This window comes from Ambystoma mexicanum, chromosome 13, assembly GCF_040938575.1.
Source record: "Ambystoma mexicanum isolate Mex_15411 chromosome 13, UKY_AmexF1_1, whole genome shotgun sequence".
NCBI classification, from domain to species: Eukaryota; Metazoa; Chordata; class Amphibia; order Caudata; family Ambystomatidae; genus Ambystoma; species Ambystoma mexicanum.
In genome coordinates, this window is record NC_090938.1 from 40427658 (window position 1) to 40450022 (window position 22365).

General features: G+C 46.5%; 1 protein-coding gene across 14 annotated transcripts in view; it reads left to right on the plus strand.

Annotated features, from left to right (window-relative positions):
* Nucleotides 1-22365, plus strand: part of NFASC (neurofascin) — a 687691-nt gene that overhangs the window by 604766 nt on the left and 60560 nt on the right. For all 14 annotated transcript variants that reach the window (XM_069633119.1, XM_069633129.1, XM_069633127.1 and 11 more), the window contains one exon: nt 2360-2429. In XM_069633119.1, coding sequence (XP_069489220.1) covers nt 2360-2429 — 70 coding nt within the window. The remainder of the gene's footprint in view (nt 1-2359; nt 2430-22365) is intronic.

Consider the following 22365-nt stretch of genomic DNA (forward strand, 5'->3'; position numbering starts at 1 on the left):
GGCGACCTTGTCCAGGATTTTCAGGAGGAATGGTACCGTTGTTATGGGTCTGTAATTAGTAGGTGTGGCTGGGTCAAGAGTAGGTATTTTTAGTAGAGGTAGTACCCAGGATTGATTTAGGTTAGTTGGGATGGACCCAGTGGAGAAGGAGGCATTGATTAGCTTTGTGATAAATGGGGAGAGGTCGTGGGAAGCGTCTTTTATAAGCTGTGCTGGACATAGGTCTCCCTGGCAGTTAGAGGGCTTTAATGACAAGATGATTTTTTCAACTTCGAGTATGGTCACTTTGGTAAAGTTTAATCGTGTATATTTACTTGTAGTCTGCTTCTCGGGTGGCTTGGACAAGGCAGGGTTGTTCAAGGATGCTTTTTTACAGGATATTTTATTTTGCAACGTAGCGATTTTGTTGGCTAAGGCATTTCGGATGTCGGTGCACCAATTCTTATCTTTAATGCCGGGAGCCGGTGGAGCTATGGGGGTTTCTACTTCTTTTAGAATAGAAAATAGTTCCTTCATATTTGAACTGGCTTGGGAGATACAGGAGTCAAAGGAGGTACGTTTAGCTAGGAGGATTTCTTTTTTGTACAGGGCCGCTAGTTTGGTGAATTTTATTTTATTGGCTACTGATGGGTCTCTTTTCCAGATGGTTTCACAATTTCTTTTTTGTTGTCTTAAATTTTTGAGGAAAGGTGTGTACCAATTGTTCAGGTGTGTTTTGGGCTTGCTTGCCCTCAGTTTGAGAGGGGCAATTAAGTCCAGGGAAGTGGACATAATTTTATTGTATTCCTCAACCAGGCTCTCAGGGTCCAAGTTGTCAGGGAGTGAGTTGAGTGTGGGGAGTAGGTTGGGGATAAGTCTCTCCACCGTGATGCTCTTTTTGTTTCTTGTAAGAGTGGGTGGGGCCCTACTGGGCTGCATAGGAGGAGGTCTAGTGGTGGACAGCAGGAACGATACCAGGTGGTGGTCAGTCCAGGCTAGTGGTGAGATGTCAGTAATGTTAGCTAGGCAGTTGTAGTCAGCTTCCCAGTCAAGTATTCTGCCCTTGTCATGGGTAGGTTTTAGGCTTCTTTGAGTAAACCCTAATTCGGTGAGAATGTTCAACGTGGTGATGGCAGCTTGGTCTTTGGGGTCGTTGAAACCCATGTTGAAGTCTCCAAGGGTGAGCACCTGTGTGGCGTTTTTTAGGTTAGTGAATAGGATAGTGTTAAGATCCTCGTCGAATGTGCCTAATGGGCCTGGAGGGCGATAGATCACATGGATGTTGAGGGTTTGGGTATTAGTAATAGGGACTTTGGCTGAGAGTAGTTCGCAAGCAGGGACACTGATGGAGGGAGCTGCTCTTATGGGAAGGCTACATTTATGAATGATGGCAACACCGCCTCCTCTAGAGTTAGGTCGGTCTTGTCTCAGGATGGTGTAATTATCTGGGACTGCTAGCATAAGCATAGGGCCTGCTGCCGGGTGGAGCCAGGTCTCTGTGATAGCAAGGCGGTCCAGGTCTTCATTGATAATTAGGTCTGCAATTTCAGTTGCGTGAGCTACAAGTGATCTAGCGTTGATTAGAGCTCCCTTGATTTGGGGGCTCACTATGGGTGTAGTGGTCGTAGAAGCCGACGATTTCTGTGAGGGTTTAGTACTTCTCTGGTTGTTGGGATGAGTTGGATATTTAATATGGTGGTTCAGAGATAATTTAGGTTTGTAGTTGTTAGGGCTGGTGAGAGTGGAGCTAGATTTCGTAGTGGTGGGCATGGAACGGGCGAGTGGCTCGTGGATTTTGGTTAATCGAGCTCTGAGTCTTGTATTCCTATCTATAGTGGGGCAAGGGAGGCTAATCGGTAGCACTGGAGGTGCCTCAGTTGTCATTATCGGTGAGCTGTTGGATGAGTTGGAGTTAGGTAAGGGCGCGCACATGGTAGTTGGATGTTTAGGCGGCATGTTGGATAGTATTATGGTGATTAAGAGGAGCAGGGGGCAGGCAAGGCAATTACTGAACACGGGAGGCATGCTAGTTAGCGGCAAAAGTGCAAGATGTGTAGATGTGGCATCGGTGTGCACAAAGTTGGGAATGTGTGACAGGCATTCACAAAGTGTATAGATGTGGGATGCGTGTGCGTAAATTTGGGAAGGATGTTTGAAGGGCATGTTTAACACGCAGAGATACACGAGACATGCACAAATGCTGGGAAGTGGTAGTATTATAGATTTATAGAAAGGTGTGAAGGGCATGCAAATAGAGTCCAGTTTACAACATTTCAACAGGCAGATGCAGTTTATTGGATGAGTGGGAAGAGCAAAGGAAAAAGTGTTAATTCGATCTGCATGGCTTTGCTGAAGGTCTGACTCTTTGCCTCCCCCACAGTTCGAGAGAAGAAGGACACACCTTTGGACCCTGAGGACCGCAAGGACGAGGACGGCTCATTTGATTATAGGTAATTCCCCTCTCTGCATTTCTTTACCACTGGGGTCCTCAAGCTGCCCAATCACATTCATTCTAATGGCATGCTCAGGAAGTGACAGTTACACAAAGACAAGGCCATGAAATGTGGCATGAAAGCAAGGGAATTAGATATCACATGCCGATGCCGTGCACAGCACTGACTCTACCCCTGAGACAGTAAACACACGTGCATAAAGAAAGTGGCACTCCTGGATGAGGCATGCTTTCACAACATTGATCTTCGATAGTATGACCGAGCTGTGTGGCATGCCTCTTCTAGGCTAATGTAAGCACAGGCTTCTGAGCCTTAGCCCCTGCAGGATTCTTTTACTTAAAATCCCATGCAAGAAATTAATGAAGCCTGATTTTAATGACTAGGACAAATGCATTGAGTAAACTAGACCTAAATGTTACACAGGTGTCACTGCATGTTAGTTTCTTAAACACAAGAGCACAGATGACACTATTCACCTGCAGAGGTTTCTCCTTTCCCTGAATAGAAGTTCCCTGCCTGATACCTGCGCCTATCAAATAGCAGACAGAACTAAAATGCACAGAGAAGCATAGCTATATCAAATAGTTCTGTATCCAAAATCGACTTACAGTCTGTATCAAGTCCAGTCTCCATCTCTTCTGATGGGCCCTGCACTTTATTTGGCTTGTTGCCTGTGTTCTCCTATGATAACTCACCTTGCAGACTGTTCTCAATTCTGCGATGCCAGCTCCTGCCTTTCCTATCTCTGTGTCTGCCTGCTCCACAGCATCTTGTTCAAGTGGCATTTAATCCATCTGTATTCGTCCTTCCATTGCTTCCAAGGAATGAGGACAGGTAAGCTTGACATCCATGCCGGCTCAGACGCGCATGATTTGCATCTTGCAGACCACGTGGCAGGTGTCAGTCCATCCTGCTCCGCCATTTTAGGGTTGGTCCGAATGTTAGGGGGTGGTCTTCAACATCACCATGACTGTAAGCTGGTATCCCGTGGAGAGCATTCAATAAGAACCCAAAAAGTCCTCGGAAACTGTAAGAAACGTGGCTTCTCATTGGGTTTTCTCTTTTGTCTTTTTTTTAGATAGGCTATTTTATTTTCTCTTTTTCATAACTATGCACAACCTCCAAAGGTCTTGGAAAAGGGCAGTGTTTCACACAATCCCCGAAGGCCTCATGCAAAGGAACAAAAGGACAAACGCATAGATATCACAGAAATGAATTTAGCTAAAAGGTGGTTAAATGGATGCGCCATAGTTGTAGACACAACCTGTCGAAAAGGTGGTTTTGGGAAGCATTAAGTAAACAAGAAACACAGAAGTCTAGAACAAGTTGCTTAAGTAGGTGTTGTGTTGATTTTAATGGCAAGAAAGTTGCGGCCCTGAAGAAAGCCCGAATAAGGAAACATGTCGACCCATGAAGGTGTTCTTTGAAATGACCAGTCAGTTTGCAGTACCATATCTTTCGTGCCTTCATTTAAGAATCAGGGATATTTCCCTTGTCAATATATATCCCTTTTCTATTGTTTTTTGTACCAGTTATCCCAGCAGAAAAATAAGTGCTAGCATTCTTTAAAAAAATATTCGACACAGGATTTGTCTGAAATTAAATTGTAAAAGATTGCTATTTCAACCCGTTTGTCCAGTGTTGGCAAATGTTCTGGCGCCAACATTTCTAGACTGATAGATGTGAACAAAATCTTCTAATAAAATTGTTGTGAGGCAACATTGCGACAGGTGATACTTATGAGATCCATACGTTTTCAGAAATAATGCAGGACCTTTTATTTATGATTTATATAAGCAATAACGTGAGCAAGATCCCATTCAGTATTCCCAAGATATAGAGGACTATGTTGCTTCACATGTCAGAAGACGGGTGGCATGTACAGCCCTCATATGGCTCGTCCAGACGGGAGCCATTGCAGCCCTTTTTGATTCAGAGCACGACCTTTAAACCTTCGCTATTCCTTCCTCCCAGATTGATCCCTGTTCGTGGCATCTATCTTTTTACCTTACCACTGAGTGGATATTAGGTGCCTTTTCTATCATTTCCTTTATTTTCAAGGAGAGAATACGATCAGTAAAACAAAAGTCTACAAGAGTCCATTATATTTTTTTAAACCATGAGTTCCTTTGACTTCTATATGCAGAATGAAGAAATATCTCAACTTCAGGCGTACTTTCAGTATGAATTATTGGCTTATGACCTTTCAACTTCGGTATTACAGGAAATTGAAACCAGTTCAAGGGAGTGCTAGAGAAGGTCAACACCTCCAGGCCGTATTAGACTAAATCTCCAACCAAAAAAAGGTCTTAGCAGAGGAGAAAGACTTATGGTCCACTGAGGCACATACATAATGGCTACCTCAAGGGTGTACAGAAAACCCACAGAGTGTCCCAAACTGCTTAAACAGACACGGTTCGGACCGCACTGCACATCCACATCATAACCTTCCTCTGATAAGAGTCATGATGGCGGCAAGTGCTGCACTCCCTTTAAACCTTTGCCGACCCCCATTAGAGAAACCCAGGGCCATTGCATAATTAACCAATCAGCCTGCTGTGAATCCTGTGCCCCAAGGCCCATAAGCATGCCTTGCTGGGAATCCTAGAGGCCAAGGCCAACAAGAGGGGCCTATTATGAACTCTGAAACACAAGGTCAAGGAAAGGATCTGCCAAGAAGCTTGGAATAGAAGATCCGGTGAAAGAGCTGAAGAAAGGTTTGTGACTCATGGACTGGGTCATCAGACAACCGCATCGGATGATTACAGGACTATGAGAGAGCTATACAAAGTCTGAAGAAACCAAGTGCCAGAAGAAGCCCACAAGTGATTGGCAAAAGGCTGAAGGAAGCCTGAAAAGGAAAGCGTTGGGGGCGCATGAGCCATAGGAGAGGTCAGGAGAAGCCGGGGGGAAACCAGGAGGCCGGAAAGGGATAGCGGACTTGCAGTACCTGCTACTCCAACCCCATAGAACAATCATTTTTTCGGTTGCATTAGACTAGGAATGGACTCTCGGGTGTAGGTTTATGGACTTTTGGTCAATGCTTGAAATTTTATTGTATTAGCTTAGTCCGAGGGCTATGGACTAATAAGATTAGGTTGCAGTGAGTTTAGGGCCCTTTAGGAGCGTGCATGCAATGGATGGGATCACACAGAATAACTCTGATTCCAAATAACCAAACCAACTCAGGAAGATGGCATGGTACTGTTTTATTAACAATTATCTAAAACAGGGAGTTGCAACGAACATCAACGGACGTACGCTTGATTTCTCTCAGCAATATTTTCAAACAACATATACTTCATACTAGAAATACATCATAGGTGACGTCATACTACATGGCAAATAATGAAAAACCTACTGGGGATCGGGATAGGCTTAAGGGGAAGATCTAAGTTTCTATCTTTTGGAGCTGGGATTGTAATTGGCTGCCCACTGTCAGGTGGACTGCATATGCCTACCTCTAAAACCTGTAGGGCCTCATTACAGCGGTGGCGGTAAACCCGCCGCCACCGTTGTTTCCATGCCGGGCGATCACAACTCCTGCAGCGCGACCTGTCGGGTTTAATACCGCCCGCCTGCAGGCGGACGAGGAAACACCGGCAGCATAGGACTCAATGGGAATGGGGATTAACACCATTCCGCCTCTGTGATTCCCAGAAAACCGGGGTTGTAATGCCCCGGTAATTCCGGGAATTACAGAGGCGGAATGGTAATACGAGTCAGGCGGTTTTACCGCCTCGGTTACCGCCGGACTCGTAACGAGGCCCGTAATCTTCAGAAACATCAGATCTACAGTTTCTTATTGGTTTCTCAAACTATAAGATCCTTTGTTATATGGACCTCTACAGTTGGTTGGCACACTTGTGCCAGTCTGGAACATTCGGTTCACTTAGCAGCACGTAGACCCAGGTGCAAGGAGGTGGGCCTGACTCTACCTCCCCAACCAAGTGCGCCCAACATTTGGATTTGGTCCATTGTTTGCTTTTAAATGTCTTACATGAATTAAAATTTGGCACTCTTAACGTTCTTTCTTAGCACCTTAAGAAGGGGTGATTATTCATACTTTGTACGTTCACTTTTTTCCAGAATAGATAGCTGACCTTGGCTGCTTCAATCTTGACTTCAGACCAGACAGCCTCGCCATGCTGCTCCATGGTTCAACTTATTCTTGCTGCAACATAGTTTTTCTCTTCCCTCTTCATGGGTCCTGGCTTACTAAATTCGTGATACCGATGTCCAGCTTGTATACAATGGCCGCTTTGCCTGCATTATATTCACTACATATAGCCAGCTTCTATGATGACTTAGTCTACTTGCGTTTCAGCGTCTGTACAATTATTGATCGGTTGATTCTCTGTAGCACTTTGTGCACATGTCATCTTTTTCATATTTAAAAGTTCACTTGATTTGTTACTCTGTCATTATTTTCTGTAGGATCCTAACATTCTCTTCGGCCAGTATCCTGAGATGTCGTTCATACTCTCTTATGACGTCACCTGCTTCTTTCTTTGCTCTTTTCTCAGGTTCCTTCAGGGAGTTCCGCCCTCAAATTGTCATACGTTCGAAAATACATTTGATAGGGCTGTCTCAATGGGTATCTTCTTTCGAACATTTGTGCGTTATTGGCACAACTTCTAGTGTCAAACATGGCACAATCTCAGGCTTCCAACATATGGGAGGTAGGGGGTGGGATTTCCTGCAGAGGCATGCAGCTGCTCGTCTACACCACTGTCTCAGGCTTCCAACATACAGGAGGTAGGGGGCGGGACTTCCTGCAGAGGCATGCAGCTGCTCCTCTACACCACTGTCTCAGGCTTCCAACATACAGGAGGTAGGGGGCGGGACTTCCTGCAGAGGCGTGCAGCTGCTCCTCTACACCACTGTCTCAGGCTTCCAACATACAGGAGGTAGGGGGCGGGACTTCCTGCAGAGGCATGCAGCTGCTCCTCTACACCACTGTCTCAGGCTTCCAACATACAGGAGGTAGGGGGTGGGACTTCCTGCAGAGGCATGCAGCTGCTCCTCTACACCACTGTCTCAGGCTTCCAACATACAGGAGGTAGGGGGTGGGACTTCCTGCAGAGGCATGCAGCTGCTCCTCTACACCACTGTCTCAGGCTTCCAACATACAGGAGGTAGGGGGTGGGACTTCCTGCAGAGGCGTGCAGCTGCTCCTCTGCACCACTGTCTCAGGCTTCCAAAATACAGGCGGTAGGGGGCGGGACTTCCTGCAGAGGCATGCAGATGCTCCTCTACACCACTGTCTCAGGCTTCCAACATACAGGAGGTAGGGGGTGGGACTTCCTGCAGAGGCATGCAGCTGCTCCTCTACACCACTGTCTCAGGCTTCCAACATACAGGAGGTAGGGGGTGGGACTTCCTGCAGAGGCATGCAGCTGCTCCTTTACACCACTGTCTCAGGCTTCCAACATACAGGAGGTAGGGGGTGGGACTTCCTGCAGAGGCGTGCAGCTGCTCCTCTACAGTAGATTTTTATATTCTGTCACAAGGGCGAATTGTGGGAGCACTAAGAAAACACAATTGTAATTTAACCCATTCTCACAGATTTATTCAGAAGCACCTCTTTATTTGTAGAGTTTCCCCTAGTACCCTTTCAGCTTTTATCGAACCCCAACCACCCTGTTATTAAAATAAAGAAATGTGTTGAATGATTCATTGGGTGTGGCCTGTATCATTTCCTCAAGTTCCCCTTGTGAGACCTGTTCTCACTCCACCCCCCCGGCCCAGTGTACTGGCAGTGTTCCCCAACGTCCCATCCTCGCACTCCTCCTTCATATTACGCCATATACTTGTGCCTCGTGCAGTCTCTTGCACACACATGCTAGCCTGCTCGTGATTTTCCACCAGCTCGTCAGTGGTCCTCCTGGCCATCTCCTGACACCTCCTTCCATCTTCCTCCCTCCAAAATCTTTGCCACTCTTCTCCTTATGTGTCCTTCCAACTCCTCTCTGGCTTCAATATCTCCTCCATTCACCTTGAAACTCCTTCCATCCTTCTCTCTGGCTTCAATCTCTCCTCCATTCTCCTCCTTGTACTGCCTTCCATCCTCCTCTTTGGCTTCAATATCTCCGTCATTCTCCTCCGTCAACCTACTTCCAGCCTCCTCTCTGGCTTCACTCTCTCCTCCATTCTCCTCCTTGAACCTCCTTCTATCCTCCTCTTTAGCTTCAATCTGTCTTCCATTATCCTCTTTCCATCCTCCTCTCTGGTTTCATTCTCTCCTCTGTCATCCATCTGGAACCTTCTCTCTTGTTGCAGTCTCTCCACCTCACTCCTGGCTTCACCCTCCTACCTCTGTTCCACCATAGGCTCCTTTCCCTCTAGCCTCCAATGACAGATCTTTGAGGGAGGTACAGCTTGAGCTTCTTTGATTTCCAGACTTCCAGCAGCCCCTGCCGGCAGTGGCAGCAGAGCAGGTTCAAAGGTTGGATGTGGATCTACGAGTACAGCCTGGTAGAGCCAACTTCCCGGCAGGCAGTAGGAATTCCCTTTGTAATCAAGGACACCCTTCCCCAAATTGATAATTGTGTGTCTTAAAAGCTCAGAGTGGCCGCGGGAACTACAATAATCTGTAAAGTAGTGTCAGGGGCTCTCTAGCAGTCACCCCAATTACTAGCAAAAGGATACTCGGGCCGCAACAAATCCCCACCTCAAAAACGGAAGACTCAACCATATGGGGAAAAATGTACTGTCTTTAGCCAACAAAAATGACAGGGATCACGCTAGAATAGCATAGCGTTTCCAGAGCTCTCATCCTCCAACCGTGGGTCACCCCATTTTAACCAAGGGTGACCTCACTAAAACAGGTTACGCCCCCCAAAAACTGCAATAATCTAATGTATGTTTATGTAGCTTCATACTTGGATGCCTATGTACTTAATGTCCACGTGCACCTACGTCGTGATGTCAGTGATAACATCATTAACTTCTCCAGTTATAGTCACTTTTCCTGTTTGATTGATGATAACCCCACCTCCTCGTCAGTTGAGTATGGTTTGAATGGCTGTCTAACAAGGTAACGTTTCTCACGTCTGCGATACATCGACGATCGTGATGAAGGACCTAGAAGTGATGTGCATCTGTCATTTCTCTGTCTTTGAGCTGCAAGTCGGGTGGGGGTCACGAGGGCCACACCTGGACCTCTGTCTTCAATCCCCCCTCTGGTCGACAAGTCGACCACACTACCTAGACTCTCTGTTCACGTATAGTTTCTTCCTTGGGTTTTCTTCTGAGATGTCCATGATACTTTACATGGTCATCCAAGCACCACGTCAGATAACTGCAGTCTCCACTTTCACCAGACCCATTTCCCCCAATAGTCACAGATGTTGAAGGGAAACTCTAACACTGTTCCTACCAGGAACAGAGTGAACTGTATCAACTGTGATTTCAGTGCGTTATGAGTCTTTGGGCCTCATTACACGGTAGGCGGTAAGGGTTTACCGGTATTTTACCGGTACCGGTAAACCCTTACTGCCTTACTACGAGGTCCCTTTGTGGGTTGGAGAATTTAACGCCTGATTTTTGCAGGCGTTAAAAAACAACCCGCAAAGGGACCAGGGAGCTGATTACGGTACCGCAATTTGCGGTGCGGTAATTAGCACCTTCCCCATTCCCATTATGCCCTATGGGGCAAAAATGGGAATGGGGAAGGGCAATGGGGGAAGGGGGAATTACCACCCCACCAACCTTGGAATAGGGCAGTAATTCCCCTTTCCACCAAGGCGGTGCCAGTATTTTTCCGGCATGGACCAAGGTGCTAATAGCACCTTGGTCCACCGCCGTCCGTGTAATGAGGCCCTTTGTCTCTTCGTCTTATTCGGTCTCAAAGTCTATTAGTACTTTTATTACTATAGTCTTCTCAGTGATTTTCCTGCATTTTGATATTGCTACTCTGATGACACAGAAGGCGAATAACACTAGTACCAATGCTGCTACCAGTGCATTCAGCCCGTTGGCCATGCATGATGGTATCCATGAGAAGATGTATGACAACCAGCCGTCGTCCTTCCATATGGCGTTTAACTCTGCTTCCATTTTAGCATGCAATTCTGATAGTTGGGTAATGGCCTCTATCGGGGTCCCATTCTCTTCATCGTGGGCAGGTGTAAATGTACAGCAAGAAGGCCCGATCTTGACACAAACGCCTCCTTCGAAGACTTTAAGAAGGTCTAGAACGTATCTGTTCTGGAAGGCCATTAACCTGACAGCTCTCAACTCTTCCTTGATTGCATTGAACCCCTTCACTGTCAAATGTATCGTCTGAATCAGCTCCCAACGTGTGATCTGGAGTCATTTGGAATTCACGTTTGCTTGGACTGCTGGAACAATGGACGCAAAGAACATCTTGGTCCTGCTGAATAGCCTATTTTCTGGTGACATTGGGCCTCATTACACGGTAGGCGGAGAACCATGGCGCTATCAGCGCCATGGTTCATGCCGGTAAAATACTGGCACCGCCTTGGTGGAAAGGGGAATTACCACCCCATTCCAAGGTTGGCGGAGCAGTAATTCCCCCTTACACCATTGCCCTTCCCTATTCCCATTTTTGCCCCATAGGGCATAATGGGAATGGGGAAGGCGCTAATTACGGTACCGCAAATTGCGGTACCGTAATTAGCTCCCTGGTCCCTTTGCGGGTTGGATTTTTAACGCCTGCAAAAAGCAGGCGTTAAATTCCCCAAACCGCAAAGGGACCTCGTAGTAAGGCGGTAAGGATTTACCGGTAATGGTAAAATACCGGTACCGGTAAACCCTTACCGCCTACCGTGTAATGACGCCCATTGTGTCTAATGCATCTTCCATTTTTTGATGACACATAGTGCCCTCTCTTCACTCTTGTCAGCTCTACAGATCTCTTCTTTCTTTGATGAGCATCCATCTTGGGAAATCCATCTACTTGTATGTCTTTCCAGCGCACTACTAATGCTGGTGTGTTCAGCTGCATGAGAGAATGTATCCCTCCCCAATTAGGTGGCAACTGCATGTACACCTTCGACCCGCAGGCCCAATAGTGATCCATGAGCACTGTGGTACCAACCTTCATGCCTGGTTTCTTCGAGGTTTGCTTGCATCCTTTATTCTCTCCAACCTTTCCAGGACCATCATTCTGGAAACATAACAAAGCACTCTCGAGTGGTAGAATTGGCATAGGACCTGCTTCATTTTCTACCCAGATGAGAAACATTTCACTTGCTTCCCATTCCTTGAGGCATTTGTGATTCTCCTTTTGCACAATCTCTACTGGAACAGCTCGGACCGTGTGTGCTTTGCTCCTGACATCTCCTTCTTTTCAACCTTCTGATGTCTGTCCATATACTAATATCTGTGGTCTCTCCCAGCACACTGGCATTCCTCCTATCTCCTGGAGCATTGTAATTCCTTTTGTGTCACTATTTTTTCCTCTCCTTTGTGTGGATCATCAGAGACATATTCTATTGTTCTGTCTGTACTCCAGTAGTCATCTATCATGTCTTGAGTCTTGATGTAACTATCTTCATACGTGGAACATTTTCCGAGACATCCATCTTAATGTGGCCCGTCTCCCTACAAATCGACCTCAAGTGGTACAGAGCGACAAATGCATGAGGCATTGTGCCCTGGCGGTTGGAACTTCAGTTGCTATGAATGTCCTGGATGTGCTCATAGGCTAGAGGATGAGAGAGCATACATAAACAGCTCTCCTTTGTGGTTTCCTTCCCTACCTTGGTCATGTGCTTAAATCAAATTATTAGAAATATGGGCCGAACCAGTTAGGTTTGAATTTACCTGGTCAAAGTCTACGTCTGCACTACATTTAAGCCTTTTTGCCTCTTTGGCAGTGCTTGTCATCTGCCCAGATATGGCTTCTGTAAAAGCATGGATAGGGGTTCCATTAATGGGGGTCAAGGCATGTGCATGTGAAAATAAAATTATTCGTAATGCAAGGAGGGTAAATAGGTAGAAACAACAGAAGGCACAAAACATCATACACAAGTTTGAATTACAATTCCCATTTTGTAGTACCAAATGTCCTCTTGCGTTGCTCCGAAAATCTGTAAGAATAACCTGAAAAGCCTAAAAAATGTGTGATTATGGTTTAAGTGTGTTAGGTTAAGCTATTTTCTGTTGTATTGTGAGAGTGCTGCATAGAACAACCGTTCACAGACTAATCAAATTCGGGTATCACTGAGCAGTGTGAAAATAGAGGGGTCTCTGTGGGTCAATTGTGGGTATGTTTGTGCCACGTAAAGCAGAAAAGCATGAAAGAACAATTGAGGGGGGATCATCCGTTCAGTCTCTGACTCAATTACAAACCTGATAAAGTGCTCTTGGAAGGTTGTGTGCAGGTATGGAATCATGTATTTGAAAAAGTCCTTTACTTTCATGATGAATACCTAGTGTAAGGAAATCTAATCTAATGGTGTGTTTTGTCCTTCCCTAGCTCTAATCATAGAACGAGTGAATCTTTGTTGTGGAGTTTCTCCTTTGTTTAGCTCTTCTTCTTGCACCAAATAGTCTCCGTTTTGGCAGGAGTAGGTCTCACCTCAGCAGGGCTTGACGTCTCCGATATAGTTCCAGATGTTTTTGCCACTCGGGTTACCCGCACAGTCAATGGTTTGCTCAACAAGGTAGGATCCCTCAAACCTTAGCTTGAACCAAGGACGAATGAAATTCTGCAAAAGAACTGTTTCCCCTGGATAGAGTAATGGTGGTTTTAGTAGTTCTTGACTTGTTTCTGGGGTTCTGTCATCCTCACTCTTCTTCGACCTCTCCTGCCGGGACTGGAGCTGTCGAGATATAAAAGAATCATTAGCCATCATCGAAGCAAGATAGTCATGCATTTCATCCCCCTTGGCAACAACAGAACCGTTGGCGTCTGTCAGTGCTCTAATTGGAGGAGCGAGTGGGAGTTGCATGCATCGCCCTATCACCACCTCGTGTGGGGTTAAGTGGTGGTCAGATCCAGGCTGATTGCGCAATGTGAACAGGGCTAGGGGTAGGCAAGGAGCCACCACAACTTGTGTTTAATCCCCAGTAGAGCCATGATATGCTCAAATGTCTAATTTACAAAGTGAGGTTCATTGTCAGACCGCAGGACCTCGCACACCCCCACCAAGGGAATACCTCTTTAATGAGAAATGTTTCTGCTCTGAGAGCATCAGGGTGTTAACAGGGAACGGCTTTGATCCACTGGGAAAATGGGCATACAAACACTATCATGTAGTGGTAGCCTTGACAAACTTGGATTATGTCAACATAATCTACATGGAGATGTTGGAAAGGCCTGATTGGGCGGGGCTATATGCTCCCCCATATTTGGACAGAACCACTCTTCCCCAATGTGTGCGGCAAGTACGTCCCTGCCTAGATGAGTGGGGTAATGCAATTGCGTGAGTGCAATCTGCAACAGTGATACTAGGATCACTAGCTTGCCGGTTCTCTGTTGTCACCACAACGTGTATGTAGGGGAAATTGAACATCCCCTCTTCACCCATGGCTCCTTTTCTTCTACCGGTGTTTTCCCTTGGAACTCAATTATTTGTGTGGCTGTTAATGCACTATATACTTCCTTCAGGAGCAGGTTTCGCACGCGGTTATGCATGGTCGATGGGCTATTGAATTAGTTTATTTCTGTAAAATATGCTGAGCGCTTTGCTTCCGCGTGTGCGGCTGCGTTGCCATGGGAGGCTAAGTTATCCCCCTTCATGTGTGCTTGGCACTTCACGACGGCTATGGCTGATAGAAGTTGTAGCGCGTCTATAAGCTTGCTCAGTAGGGGCGCATGCTGCAATCGTATGCCGTCAGCACGTCAGAAGCCCCTCCTCTGCCATCCTGACAGTCCAGCTTGAACTGTAGACGTCACGTAGGCCGACTTGGTATACACTGTTAGTTCCTGGTCCCTACGTGCTTCTAATGCCATTATGAGAGCCACTAATTCTGCTGCCTGCGCTGAGAGAAATTTGAAGGCCCTCTCGCGCTTGCTACTATTTCAGTCATCCCCACTGATTTCATTTTCACCACTGCCGTCCCAGTATGCCTTTCCCCCGTCGCCTGCTCTATTGTCAAGGACCCATCAATATACAGTATTTCTCCACCCTCAAGGGCATTCTCCCCCACTTTGGGAATGTCATCATACTGCTCCATGTACATAGTATAGTTGTGCACATAGTCTCCCTCTGGTTCAGCTAGAAATTATGCTGTGTTCACAATTCTGCACCTTACTACCTTTATCGCTGGATTTGAGATAATTACCTCATATCCAGATGCTCTCTTAAGTAGTCTGCGTGCTCTTGGTTTTCTCAAAGATCACAAAGAGGGCATGCTTCACATAAAGCATGGTGCTGCACCCCATTGTGATACTCACTGACCTTTCTACTGCAAATGCAGCAGCATCCAAAGCTTGTTCGCATGGGTGATGTCCCCTCATCAATGGGTCTAAACACCCACTATAGTAAGCCATTGGCTTATGTCCTAAGGTTGTCTTCTTTGTGAGTACCACAGTCATCACTACTCTGTTGGAGTGTCAGAACAAATCAAATTTGTCATGGTAGTCAGGAGTCCCTAGCACTGGAGCTGCACATATTGCCTTCTTCAGCTCTTCAAATGCTTCAATCCTTTCGTGTGTCCATAATAAGCTACTGTCCCTGCTCTGTACCTCACTGAGCCCACTTAATAGGGGTCTCGTGTACGTGCTGTAGTCAAATACCCAGGTTCTCCAATAATTACAAAGGCCTAAGAATTGCTGCATTTCTCTTACTGTCTTTGGCCTCGGCGTCCTGAAGATCGCCGCCGCCCTTTCTGGAGTTGCCTTCCTGCGATATCATCTGTCCTATGTACAACACTTCCTTCTGGCAATATTGTAATTTCGCCTCGTCTACCTTGTAACTCTTCTCTGCTAATACTGTCAACAAGTGTACTAAGTCATTTCAACACTGCTCTTCAGACTTGCTGCAAATCAAAATGTTGTCTGCATACTGAATGATGGTACTCTCCATCTGTTTGTTGCCCAGGTCCATTTGGAGGACCCTATTAAAGATAGAGAGTGACTCACAGTACGCTGTGGTAATATCTCGTGTTTCTCCACTTCTGGTTTCTATATAGGAAAGAGGTAAAGTCCTGTGACTCCTCGTGGAGTAGTATAGAAAAGAAGACATTCTTCATATCTATTACCGTGAAATGGGGAGCTTCCGGCAGGATGCTGCATAGTATTCTTGCTGGATTGAGAACTAGCGGAAATTCTGCCTCAACAATTTGATTTGAAGGATGCAAATCCTGAATTATAAACACCATGAACCCTCTAACGCCTTCTTCACCAGGTACAAAGCTGTGTTGCACTGTGACTCCGAAGGTACCAGAATACCTTGCTTTACCAACGCAGCAATTGTCTCATAAATACCCCTGTGTGCTTCTTTTGTTAGGGGATATTTTGTTAAACTCGGTAGAATAGCCCCTGACTTGAGCTTTATTTTGACAGCTCCTATCCCTTTTAACGGGCCCACGACATATGGACTGTTGGAAATTTTGGTGGTGCCTTTTGCAGCGGAACCATTCTCTGTGGCATTTCCTTGTAATTTATCCTCACCCAGTGTGTAATGCTCATAAAAAAACACTGTCTCATGATCTGAGCGATTGTCTTGGAACAGTTCCTCATCTGTCCCGTCAGTCAGCCTGTGCCCTTCCCCTACTGCGATTACTGTCTTCCATGACCGTCCTGTGTCGTCAGTCCAATGCAACACTATCTCTTGTCATTTTCTATGACCGCTTCTAGCTATATCAGTATCACTTGTTCTTCCTTCTCATCTAGAGGAATCTCTGGTCTAAACAAGAACTCGTTAGGTATGCGTAATAGCCTGCCTATTCTCCCTGGAAGCCATGCTTTCAGTTCTTCCACTCCATATTGGAAAAGCTTGAGGTCTGCTGACACCCCCTCTGTACAGTGTGCCTGCAATATGCCTGAATGAGTTCCCTCACGTTCATATAGTGAATTCCTGGTGTCGAGCACACTATTCCTTGGTCCGTGAATGAGATGGTCATGTTAAGTCGGCTCATCATTTCTCTACCCGTAATGTTTACTGGTGTCTGTCAGCAATATAACAATGGCATAGCCAGGTGGTGTTCTCCCATGGAAAGCGGGAGCTTGTCAGTAAAAGGAACCAAATTGGTAGCCCCAGAGAATCTCTGAGCATTCATGGCAATGCCTGACATTGGGTATCTTCCCTCCCTAATGCAGGATCAAGTCGCTCCCGTATCTATGAGAAAGGAGAAAGTCTTGTCACCTATTGTCACCCCTATACATGGTTTTTCATTCTGGTTGGGTGTAACGGATAGGATCGAACACATCAGGTTTGTTTGTGGACTGTCCTATTACGGATATAATGGCATTCCCGTCACTGTAAGTGGATTGCCCCCCACTACAGTTACTCCTTCCAGTTTTCGCATGGGAGTCTGCATCGTGGAGTCTGTGTGTGTCATTGCTAAGATGTTCTGTTGTGTCAGTGCTTGCTGTGTTGGTCAAGATGAATGTATGTGTTCCTGTGCTTGCAGGCATGTGTCATGGGCTGATATAGCTGCATTTGTATGGTTTGTGTGTGCGACTGTGGCGATGCACATGCCTGCGCTTTCTTGTGATCCTGGGCATAATAGTCGGTTTGCTCTGTCTGATATTTCTGTTGGTGCTGCATTCCCCCATTCTGTTGCATTACCCACCTGCTTCTGCACATTCGAGCTATGAGACCTATCCTTCCACACAGCCAACATTGTATGGGACCCCCTATCGGTCTTGGCTGTCCCCCATTGAATCCATCTGTGCTGCATTGGATGTCCAAATTCTCTTCTGCGGGGCACTCCTCCCCGTACCTGTGGTCATTGGTTTGTGTCACTCATTCCTGCAAAACCTCCCCCCGTTGCTTGTGGTCGATTCTGGGTATTATGGGTGACTATTCCCTCTTCAGTCGTCAGCATTGCCCCTTCCATTGTGTATTTTGATTGTTTTTTCAGCACTAACTTCGCTTCTTCCTGCTTTCTCTCCTCACGCTTCTTCCTCACATTCTCTTGCATTAACCAACAATAGTGCACTATAGTTAGTTGGATTTCTGACCCTGGCTTAGCCTCCATCCCCACTAATTTATTCAGCTGTTTCTGTACCTGTTCTGGCAACCCTTGACATAATATGTGGTAAAATAACCCGATTATTGAATCCCACAGTTCCCTCGTCTTGAGACACCAGTGCTCTTGAATCTCCTAAATGTATTGAAGTGGATCTTCATCTTCTCACATTTTACGTGCCATAATCATGCTATTGTCTGATGTTTCTGGATACTGTACTCTTAGAACTTGCCATCTGGCTGCTCGGCAATTATCAAACAGTGTGCCATTGTGTGCCGTGTTTGTGCTGTCACTCTGGAGTAACCTGCTCTTTTCCAAACATCATCCGCTACCTCCACAAGAATGGCTGAAAGTACGCTCCTCATGCCACCCACTGCTAGTGTTGTTCCTCTAGTCAGTCTTTCGAGCTCATAAATCCATTTCCCAGCCCCTGCAGTCAACAAAGGTAGCTTGCATCTTAAATTATCCTTATCCGTCGGTTGCCAGGGTATATACTTGGATCGGTCGCCACCCTTCTCTAACAATGGAAACTGTGTCAATGCCATCCCTCGGTCACGTCTTCCTATGTCTTTAGTGGCTGTTAATGCCATTGTCATCTCCGTTCATGTCCGTCCTGGCAGGGCTCTAAGCCTCAGCGCATACAGGGCCTCATTACGACCCTGGCGGTAAGTTACCGCCAGGGCCGTGACTTTACCGCCATGGTGCTAACTACGTTAACGCCATGGCGGTAAGGGGATTTACCGCCCCATTCCGACCTTGGCGGGGCGGTAAATCCCCAATCCCCATTTACCCTTCCCCATTCCCATTTTTGCCCCATAGGGCATAATGGGAGTGGGGAAGGCGTTAATTACGCCACCGTAAATTACGGTGGCGTAATTAACACCAAGTTCCCTTACCGCCATGGTTTTTTACACCCGCTAAAAGCAGGTGTAAAAACCGCCATGGCGGAAAGGGAACTCGTAATTGGCGGTAAGGGGTCGGCGCAGCTAACGCTGGCGCTAACCCCTTACCGCCAGGGTCGTAATGAGGCCCATAGGGTTATTTCGTCTGCACTGTGTGATCTGTCTCTATAGCATTCCAGTCATCCATCCATGTCTTCCCCTTCTCCCCCATACCGTGTCTCTGTCAGGGCTTGTCTCCCTGGAGCGGCATTGAGGCATCTCCCCCTCATCATCGATTTCCTGTCGATCTCCATCTGACCCCATAGTCCCAATGCTATCATCACTGTCCTCTTCTATTTCGTCCTCGAAGCTAAGCCTCCTTAACATCAGCTTCTCCTGTTGTTTTCCATTTGCATGGTCTGGAAAACTGTGTTCCCCCCTCAACGAGGGCCCTGTGGTATCCCTACTCATTTTTGGGCTAGCCAAACTATCTCTCCTGCTCCTGTAAAGCTCCCCTAGTCTTCTTTGCACCCCTTCCCCGTAATCGTCATTCAGGTGTGTCAAATCCATCTTAATGTATACCACTGTCTTGAGAAGTCTCTCCCTACTTTGCTCTTTCCCGCTCATGTCTCCTATCCTCCTCCTCTTCTCAACGCCAGCGCTCTTTAATGAGTAGTTTGACTTCCAACCTTCTTTTCTCCCTATTTATTTGTAACCAACTCTCCTGTTCCTCTTGAGCCTTCCTCTGTGTTGCCTCCTCTAGCTCTCTCTGCCATTTACTCTGTCTCCTCTATCTCCCTTTCTTCTGCTCACTCATTCTTTTCTCAATCTATTATATTCCTCCTTCTCTTCCTGTTCTCTTCTGTGTACTTCCTCCCTTATTTATGCCCATTCCTTAGCGTACTGCTCCATATCTTTACAATTTGGAACTTCCTCTCCTTTATGCCCCATCTTGCTTGTGGCCTTTCCGTCCAGTGTAAGCAGAATCTGTCCACCTACCCATTCATTTGGCAGGACTATCGACTCATGGCCTGCACTATGTCTTGTCTTCCCCTTATAAACTGCATGTAAATACATGGTCATATGTTGGTGCACACATTTGGAAAAGCTTCCACCTTTGGACCGGCATGGCTTCGCCAATTTGCCCTTGGTATCGCAAGTCCATCCCATGCTAAACTTGGGTATTTTGTCTTGATATCATGGGAGGGACTTGCACAAATGCTTAATGGATGTCTCTCATATTTTGTCACGTTATTTAATACTTGTCAATACTTACTTGACCTCAAATCGGGATTTCGACACATTGAATTTACCTTATCAATTTACATAACTGATACCACTTCTTAATCACATTTCCCCAGACCATGGCAATACAAAGAATCTTTTCACAAGCCTCTCCAGATCACCACCATCAGCAAGAGTGTGTTCCACGCACCAGCCATACCGCGTTTTCTGCCCTTAAGGCCAAAACCACAATTCCACTTCTGTGCTCCTCATGTGCCACCCAAATGGCATAACCCTTTTTGTCGATTCAAGCAACAGTTCGACAGATGAAATTGACCACCTTTTGCACACCTCATGTCCTATTCAACAACCTCACGGGTGACGTCACCAATTGCCTAAAGGAAAACGCCCTTAGTACTTGATACTTCACTATATATATCCGCTTTGATCACAAAAACACAATGGGCCTCATTACAAGTATGGAGGTAGCCATGCCGTACTTAGCGGCATGGCTACCTCCATACCGGGTCCGGGTTCCCTGAATGGGGAAATACCTGGCCATTCTGACCTTGGAGGGCCCGGTATTTCCCCATTCGGGGAACCCGGGCCCGGTACATCCCCATTCCCATTTGAGCTCCCATAGAGCTCAATGGGAATGGGGAGCATTCTATCAAAGGGCCCGTTAATGATGGGCCCATTGTTAGCATGCTGGACTGCTCGCAGGACCCGCTAAGGACGTCTGGTAAAACTAGGCGTCCTTAGCGGGTCCCGCGAGCGGACTTCGTAATGAGGCGGTAGGGGGTTAACGGCGCCAGCAGCTCTACCGGCGCTGTTAAGCCCTACCACCAGGGTCGTAATGAGGCCCAATGACAAAACATGACATAACACACGCCCATCTTCCTGTCTAACAGGGTATCTTCAAAATCATGTGGTCCCTCTTCCGCCGCCTATGGGAATCCATCTCCAAGAGATAAATTAGGGAACCACCTTCCGTGATATAAGATAGCTTCTCCCGCTAATACCAATGCACAGGTAACCATACATAATCATCCATGAACCAAGCTAAACTGCCTACTCATAGGGATATATCTTTGTCTGTCTGTCAGGAGAGCCAGGGACGAATCGTTTGCCGGGTCATGCAGCGAGATGAGTTCCATTGGTGCGGAGTCATCAGTTGAGGCTCTTGTCAGTACATTCCCTGGTATTGAGACCTATGATAAATCAGAGCCTTGTTCTAGTCGAGAGCTGCATTGCTCTTGTCGACTATTATTCTGAAAGGAGAAGGACTTACATTGTGGCAGCCCGAAATGAAAGACCCTGGACTTGTCCTGTACAGTGGGTACATCTGGGGGGAGGAGGCAGATTTCGGCAGGCCAACTGTTTTAGGGGTCAATTTAGGGGTAGATGCTTTAGAAAAAGCTGGGGAAAAGTGATGAATCAGTCAGTAGTTGATGCAATGTTTTTACTGGTGAAATATCCGTAGTACTTCCCCCAATTGCTGCTCTGTCTTGTAAACTACCCTCTAGGGGCCGACCTGCATCCACAGCTGAGCCGGCTGCAATGGTTTGTTTAACCATCCTGCTCGTTTCTTTCAGCATGAAAGCTAAGTCACTCACTGCTGTCGTCAGGGAGAAAGATGTCAATTTCGAATTCAAAGTCACCGTGTGAGCCTTTTTAAAAGGTAATTTCCTCTGACAGGGCGTTGATCGAAAAGAGAGACGCCGAGGAGGGATTGTGTGGGACCGGGGGTCATAAATGTTCATGTCCAGTAATTAACCAGTAGGGAAAAAGGGAGCAAACAGCTTGTAGCATGTCACATAAACAACTCCCCACAACACCAAGTTCGCTCCCCAAACCTACGATTGTTTGATCCAACACTTGCCCACTTAGGTCTGCACTGCCAATAACTGCAGCTTACTCTACAGCTTACTTTGCTCTGAGGGCTAGTATTTATATCCAGCTCTCCACTTCCAAGAGAATACAAAGGGCAGATTGCTCAGATCGGCACAGCGTTTTCAAAATGTTCTGCCAATAACTGCAGTTTACTCTTGATTTCATCTGAACCTATTGATGTTTTGGATTTAGAAAGAGATCCTCATTGTGATACGTGTCCCTCCACAAGTATATTGTAATACTCCTAGTACCTACTTCTTCCCTCCGACCCTCGATTCTCCCCAGATTCTGGCCCTCTACCTCAATAGGATTTTGGAAATATTGTTCATCTTGCTAATGTCCAGGGACTAAGGCCTGTTTGGTTGGATACTTTAAACAGAGGCTGTTCCTCTTGCCTTTCCCTACCCCAGTCAAATACCATCAGCATAGGAACTTCCCCACAGCACTTATATGGCACTTTTATTGGACCCTAAAGAAGGAGTGATGTCTCTACCTCTCCATACAGAACCAGGGATGGGTTAGTCTAAGGTAGTCAACTTTCAGACCACTCTCCCCCTAAAAAGCCTAAGATACAATGGAGGCAGACCTCTGACATGGGAGATCAATCTGACCAGGGACGTTCATTCTAGGTAGACAATTGCATATTTTTCTACATAAGGCCATGCAAGCTTTGAATATGGTGTCACCTTTGAGACCAATATCTTCAGGAGTGTTGTGAAAACTGTCCCTGCTGACTTCTGAAAACCCTCTTATCAACAAGGACTTACAAATCAACTTCCGGGGCACCGGTGGTCCAGGGATGAATATCAGTTTCTTAACCATCA